The sequence below is a fragment of the Salvia miltiorrhiza genome, unplaced genomic scaffold (genome assembly GCF_028751815.1).
Source record: "Salvia miltiorrhiza cultivar Shanhuang (shh) unplaced genomic scaffold, IMPLAD_Smil_shh original_scaffold_190, whole genome shotgun sequence".
NCBI classification, from domain to species: Eukaryota; Viridiplantae; Streptophyta; class Magnoliopsida; order Lamiales; family Lamiaceae; genus Salvia; species Salvia miltiorrhiza.
Genome location: NW_026651498.1, coordinates 408,941 through 416,932, shown reverse-complemented (window position 1 = coordinate 416,932; position 7,992 = coordinate 408,941). Strand labels below are relative to the sequence as shown.

At 33.9% G+C, this 7,992-nt stretch overlaps 1 protein-coding gene across 1 annotated transcript; it reads left to right on the top strand.

Moving 5' to 3' along the window:
• The first annotated feature begins 204 nt into the window (after nucleotides 1–204).
• LOC131003341 (cyclin-A1-3-like) lies at nucleotides 205–3,290 on the top strand. The gene is made up of 2 exons (XM_057929863.1): nucleotides 205–328; nucleotides 2,637–3,290. Exons 1-2 carry the CDS (start codon nucleotides 205–207, stop codon nucleotides 3,278–3,280), a joined length of 768 nt encoding a protein of 255 aa, XP_057785846.1. The 3' UTR covers nucleotides 3,281–3,290.
• Nucleotides 3,291–7,992: the final 4,702 nt, after the last annotated feature.

The following is a 7,992-nucleotide window of genomic DNA, read 5'->3' as shown; positions in this document are numbered from 1 at the left end:
CGCCGGAAATGCGTCAATCAGGACTATCTCGTCTTGCAGTGGCGCCACCCATTCTTGATGTGGAAATGGTGGAGCCTCCGCAGGCGGTGGCGCCACTTCTTGATCTTGTTGTGGTAGCAGTGGAACCTCGATTTCAGCCTCGTCTTCGCCGTAATTTTCATGTTGAGCGGCAACCCATGCTGCCATCTCGTGTGCCCATTGGTTATGTGGGAGCGGCGGAGCCTCGTCTGCGCCATTTTAAGCCGTAAGCAGCGGTGGATGTTCGATATCATCGGCGACGGCTGGGGGTTGAATCGCAGGCGGTGGGTCGTTATCCATATTTGCGAGAGTTAGTTTTTTTTGTTTAATCACCGGCTAAATGTATGCTTTTAGTTGTAGGAAAAAATATCGATGAAGATAAAAATGTGGAAAATATAGCCTTTTTAATGTTGATGGTTACACACAAAAACGATGGTTACACACAATTTCGGAAGATAATGTGTGTAACAGTGAAAACTAACCATTACACACATTATAGTCTGCAATTGTGTGTAACTGTACAAAATGTTTTATTACACACATTATCGTCTGCAATTGTGTGTAACAGTACAAAATACTTTATTACACACATTATCGACCACAATTGTGTGTAATGGTTCAAACTACACTGTTACACACATTATCTTCGAGTTTAAAATTTTTGTAGGCCACTAACTACGGGTACGTTGCAAAATTAGGCCACATTTTTTGGGCTTGCAAATTTGGGCCATTTATTATTAATTTTGGCGTAAGTGTGCCACATTTGGACCTGATCGAGCTATTTTGCACCTGAGACTTGCATGACTTCACAGCTAGAGCCTGAACGTTGATGTGAATTTTTTTTATTTGTGTCTTTTAATTATGTATTATTTTATGATTTATTTTTATATGTGTATAAATATGTCAAATAAAAAAATAAAATAAAACTCCACATCAGCGTTCAGCCTGCAGCTGTAAGGTCACGCACGTCTCACGTGCAAAATAGCCCGATCGGGCCCAAATGTAGCTCATTTACGCCGAAATTAATAATAAATGATCCAAATTTACAAGCCCGAAAAAATATGGCCTAATTTTGCAAAGTGCCCTAAGTTAGTGGCCTACAAAAATTTTGAACTCGGTAGAAATATTTATGTACTTTAATTAAAATAAAACTATAAAATTCCTGCCGAAATACCAAAAGTAAAACATTAATTTGAATCTTCCTTGAGTTGTGCGGTAATAGGGCTGTAAACAAACCAAGTCGCTCGCAAACTATTTCGAGCTCGACTCGAAAAAAGTTCGTTCAAGTTCGTTTACAGAAATTTGATAAATAAACAAACTAATCTTGAGCTTGGTAATATTCGGCTCGTTAGCTCGTAAATACGTTCGTTAACTTATTCAGTTTGAAAAATATAAATTATTAGTAGGTACAACTTATATTTATCTACTAAAAATAATAATAATTGTATTAAGTTTTCAATAAACTCTGTTTGATATAAGAAAATAATTAATATATTTATTATTTTGAATGAAATAATCTATTTTCAAAAGAAAATAATAAATATTTTGAACATAAATATAAATTTAGAAAGTTCGTGTAGGCTCGATTAAGTTAGTGAGCCTCAAAGTATTCAACAAACAAAGTTCGAGATTCGATTCGATACTAAACAAATCAAATTTGAACACAACAATATTCGGTTCGGCTCGGTTCGATTACACCCCTATGCAGTATGAGTAGATAATAAATTTTGTCAAAAAGAAAAAGAAAGGTTAATCGATAAATATTATGCGAAAATAATCCTGTATTTCTATTCCTATTCAGATTAAGCCTAGGTTTGGTTGATTGTTTTTAGAGGTTGGAAAGTGATTCATTTCCATTGTTAAATCAAAAATTCAATAAAAATAATGATTATTATTACCATTCCACTCCTTTATTTGATTTCATTCCCTTTCCATTAATTTACTTGGACCTAACGAGCAATAAGATACAGTCCTCATGGAATTACATTCCCACTCAAATACATGTACAATTTAATGGAAATTCTTTTCTATATAAGGTCTGTTGATCGCAAGTACAAGTTTCAATGCAATAGCCCTAAGTCTAACGAATACAGAATCTTGATTCTTGAATTAAGCATGGGTGGATTCAGATTTCGGGTATCGTGTTTCCCAAATCTGCTGGGTTGCTGTTTTCCTTCACACTTTCAGAACGACGACGTTCGACAACAATTACTGCAAACACCATCTCCCGCAACCGATTTATGTTACAAATCCAATCACAATATTAATATTCGTGTTGGACGCTCCATCACACAGGTGAATTGAAGCGTCTCCTCATTCATATACATGCTCTACTATATATATATATTTCTTCTTGTCTTAGTTAGCATTCTGTAGCTTGCATATATAGGTCATCTTATTGAATAATTTTGATAAAATTATCACCAATAGAAGTCTGGAAAGAAAATTTTGACTAATATATATATATATATATAGCAATTCTAATTTATTCTCAGTTTTTTATGTTAATGTATATATGTTTATTTAATATTTTGGGTCAGGCCTCCGTCTTGTTGATGCATGACGACGATGAAGAAGAATTATCTTGTTCAAAATCCGATGATGATCCACTCGGGAAGGAGAAAACGAGGCCGAAGACCGCGCATGTGGATCCAAGATCGCGCGCGCATTGCATCGTCTGCATCTCGCCGTCAACTATCTCGACCGCTACTTATCAACCAACCACTTCGACTATCTCAGCCACTATCTATCCGGACACCACGTTGAAATCGAAAATCTACGCTTCGTCGGCCTCACATGCTTGATGATCGCCTCCAAATACGACGGACTCAGCGACCTCTTCCTGTTCGACGCCGAGATCTCATTCGGATGGACAAAAAAATATGGATACCAGATGGCGCCGTGGAGCTTCTTGGAGCATTTTGTCTTGGGTGAAAGGGAAATTAGAGAGGTTTCGTTGGAGTGCGTGGCTATGGCTAGCTATTTTGCGGAGGTTTCGCTTTTCTCGCCGAGGATGCTCCCTTTCTTGCCCTCTATGGTGGCTGCGTCTTCACTTTTCTTGGCTCAGTACGTTCTCGAACCTTCTAAGAAGCCGCAGCGTTCTGCTCTGCGCGACTGCGTGTTGGCATTGAGCGATTGCTGCTATGGGAGCGGAAGCTATTATTTGCCGGCGATCACCATCAAATACAGCAAGAAGAAGTATTACTACGTGGCGTTGCAGAGCTCACCTCCATCGATACCTCTACATATTTTTCAAGATTAAATAACAATACTAAGCTGATCGGTTTATTTATTTAAATGTTTATAGTCGTTTTGATCTGCTTGAAAGGATTTTCTAACCACCACCTTGGTATCAGAAAACCCTGCAATCTCTATCGATGAATCTAATTTTCTCTTTGAATTAGGGTTCGATCGAGTAATTAATTATGTTGTGTGGATGTGCGGGTGGGATTCCCTTTTCCAACTACTCTATGTTCCATTATTCGTGTTCTATTATAAATTCTATTTCTGGAGAAATAGCTAGTTTTTCATAAAAATAAAATTATTACCATATTAATATTTATTACAAAAAAAATAAATTAAAAATACTCAGGGGATGAATAGTATGTATGTTGTAAATATATCTATAAGATATATCTTATGTGTGTTGACCAAGAAATCTCCCTAAAACCCTAGCTTCCTACTTGTATAAATAGAGGCCTTTAGCCTCCATATTGAATACACTTCATTCGTATTCTCTTCTCTATTCTCTCGGTTCTCTCTAGTTTATAACACGTTATCAGCACGATCGTCTCTAATCACGATTATTCTACATTGAAGGTATGCCCTAGGAAAGAATCGTGTCTTTCCTGCAAGGTACTAGTAGATTTATTAAATTTAATTTTGATATTTACAATCGAATTCATTAAAATTAATTTTATTCGATTGCTTCAATTCTTAATCTACCGTTTTAGATCTGTGATCTAATTTGTGATGAATGATTTTAAATTTTAATCACGGCGGCTGCATATATATCAAACATTTTTTTTAAAAAAAATAATGTCCTCCAGTAATTTACGACTATTTATCGAGAGAGAGTGAGAGACATGACTTGTGTGCCTGTGTTTGATCAATTGTTTAATTATTTTATTTATTAAAAAAATTGATTGTATATTGTTTCAGTTCAATAGTATACGTTCAGATGTTTCAATTCGTACCATAAGATAATTGGTATTTTATCAAATTAAATTATATTGCTTCCTATTATTGTTGGTTTGGTTGCTGTGATTTTTATAATGTGATAACTTTCCATCAATTTTGTGATAATATTGTATGTAGTTTCTTATATTTGATTAGATTATCAATTGCCATGGAATTTCTTTCATCAAAATTCTCTCACAACTTACATGAATTACGGTCTACTGTTATATTGATGGGGTTTAGAATATGACAAATTGATAGGATTATATTAAATTTTTCTTTTATATTTCCCTTTAATATGACGAATTGATATTCATTAAAATAAATCAAATCAATTTGTTTACTGTGAAGTTTATTGTTATTATTTTTCATGCTAAATTCTGTGATTCTTGTGCTTTGATTTCGAGATTTGATATGTTATATTTTGAAATATTCACATATATATACAATCTATTTTTCAAAATAATCTTAAAAATTAATTGATGTTATTTAAATAACACAAGTACTATTCCTGAAGAATTTTACATTCAAGATCTTAAATTGATGCTATTAAAGTAGCATAAGTAATATTCCTAAAGGATATTACATGCTTTTGAAGAGCAATTCATATTATATGCTCACGAAAATTAGACCTTGAGCACAAGTAGTGTTCTGAATAATATTACATTCAAGATCTTTAGTTGATGCTATTAAAGTAGCACAAGTAATATTTCTGAAGAATATTACATGCTCTTGAATAGAAACATATATTACATGCTTTTGAAAATTAGACCGTGAAGGTCAAATGGCCCTAAAGGCCAAATGGTTGTACTCTTTTTTCCTTACTAAGTTTTTTTCCTACGAGGTTTTCTTAGTTAAGGTTTTTAACGAGACAACTAGTGTAATATATGCGTAAATATATATGTCTTGTACTCTTTTTTCCTCTACCGAATTTTTCCTTTAAGGTTTTTGCGAAGAGGTTTTTAACAAGGCATAAACATCTATACACTTATAACATCATATGGAATCTTATGATATTTGTCTTGGTGATAGTGACAATACACAAATTATTCTTCAAAAGAAGAAGTATTTCCTTAAGTTGACATTAGATGAGAATAATGTTAACACAATATCAGGTGCATCAAACATCATTGAAGGCTCCGGAAGAGCTTGTATCATTTTGCCAAATGATACTAAATTAGATATTGAAAATGCCCCGTACTCTAGTACGTTTAAAAGGAACTTACTAAGTTTCAAAAATGTCCGTAATAATGGATACCACATCGAGACAATTGTGTGGAAGGTAGAAATGAATATCTTTACATAAATTCTTTTGTTTCAAGCTATAAGCTGACAAAAGAAAAATTAGCATCACTACCTTCTGGAATGTATTATACATTCATAAAAGCAATTGAGACAAACCATGTCATGAACGTGAAGTTCAATGACACAAAAGCTTTAAGCTTTGGCATGATAGGTTTGGACATCATGGAGCAACTATGATGCGCTGTAATTCATATGGGCACAACATAAGAATCAAAAGGTTCTTTCTACAAATGAATTCTCATGTGATGCTTGTGCGCAAGGCAAGTTAGTCATTAGACCTTCATATACGAAGGATAATACTGAATCTCCATATTTCTTAGAAAGAATTAAAGGAGATATTTATGGACCTATACATCCACCTTGTGGATCTTTTCGATATTTTATGGTATTAATTAATACCTTTTATAGATGGTCACATGTATGCTTGCTTTCTACTAGAAATGCAACATTTGATAGACTACTTGCTCAAATCATAAAATTAAGAGCTCAATTCACAGACAATTCAATTAAAAGAATTCGTCTTGATAATGCTAGTGAATTTACGTCTCAAGCATTTTGAAAACTATTGTATGGCTATTGAAATTGAGATTAAACATCCAGTAGCTTGTGTCCATACTCAAAATGGTTTAGCAGAATCGTTGATTAAACGTCTTCAAATTATTGCTAGACCATTACTTATGAAATCAAAACTCCCAACTATTGTTTGGGGTCATGCCATATTACATGCTGCAACATTAGTTCGACATAAGCCAATCATGAATACTTCCGAATGCAAATTATTTTTGGCCGAGAACCTGATGTTTCTCAATTACGAACTTTTGGTTGCACGGTTCAAGTCCCAATAACACCCCCACAACGAACAAAAATGGGTTCCCAACAAAGACTTGGGATATATGTTAGATTTGATTCACCCTCGATTATAAGGTATATAGAACCTTTAACAAGTGATTTATTTACTGCACGTTTTGCAGATTGTCATTTTGACGAAATGACATTTCCAACATTATGAGGAATAAATCTACATCCAGAAAAGCACAAGGAACTCTCTTGAAATGAGAAAAACTTATCACATTTTGATTCTAGAACAAATCAATGTGAATAATAAATTAAAAAGATCATTCATTTGCAAAAGATTGCAAATCAAATTTATGATGCTTTTGTAGATACAAGAAAAGTGACACAATCTCACATACATGCTGCAAATACTCCAACTAAAATTGATGTCCCTGAAGGACATATAACTTTAGCAGCAAATGAGTCTAAAATTCGTCAAAAACATGGTCGACCAGTTGGTTCCAAAGATTCTATGCCTAGAAAAAGAAAGGGGCAAGATGGAAACCAAACAATGACGAAAATGACTAGTCAACCAATGAAAGCGATGTAATTCCTAAAGAATTACAAGTATCTGAAAATCATGAGATCTCAATAAATTATTTACATCAGATACTAGAGAGATAAAATATCATTGTTGATGATATATTTGCCTTTCATATAGCTCTTCATGTTTTAAATGAGGATCCTCAACTAAAATCTGTTGCAGAATGCAAACATAGACTTGATTGGCCAAAGTGAAAAGAAGCTATAGAAAGGGAATTAAATTCCTGTGATAACCGGAAAGTATTTGAATATATAGCTCTAACTCCGGAATCTAAAATCCATGTTGAATAGAGGTGGATCTTTGTTAAAAAGAGAACCGAGAAAAATGAAGTTACGAGATATAGAGCAAAACTCGTAGCACAAGGTTTCTCACAAAAACCAGGAATTGATTATGAGAAAATATACTCTCCCGTAATGAACGCTATTACTTTCAGATTTTGATTAGTCTGGCTGTGTCACAAAGGCTTGATATACGCCTTATGGATGTAGTAACTGCTTATCTATATGGGTCATTAGATAATGACATATATATGAAAATTCCTGAAGGATTTAAAAAGTGCCTGAAGGATTGCATGTATTCAATTAAACTGCAAAAATCGTTGTATGGGCTGAAACAATCTACTTGTATGTGGTACAATAGACAGAGCGAGTATCTTTGAAAAAGGATACAAGAATAAAGATATCTGCCCTTGTGTTTTCATTAAGAAAACCGAAAGTGGATTTGCAATCATAGCAGTTTATGTTGATGATTTAAATTTAATTGGGACTCCTGAAGAGCTCAATAAAACTGCTAAATATTTGATGAAAGAATTGAGATGAAAGATTTGGGAAAGACAAAGTTTTGTCTTGGTTTGCAAATGGAACGTATCCATGGAGAAACGTTTATCCATCAATCCACATATACAGAAAAAAAATGTTAAAACGCTTTTACATGGATAATGCACATTCATTAACATCACCAATGGTCGTTAGATCTATTGATACTAAAAAATATCCATTTCGACCAATTGAAGAGGGTGAAACAATACTTGGTCCAGAAGTACCATATCTAAGTGCATTGGAGCGTTGACTTATCTGGCTAATAATACTAGACTGGATATAGCTTTTTCTGTC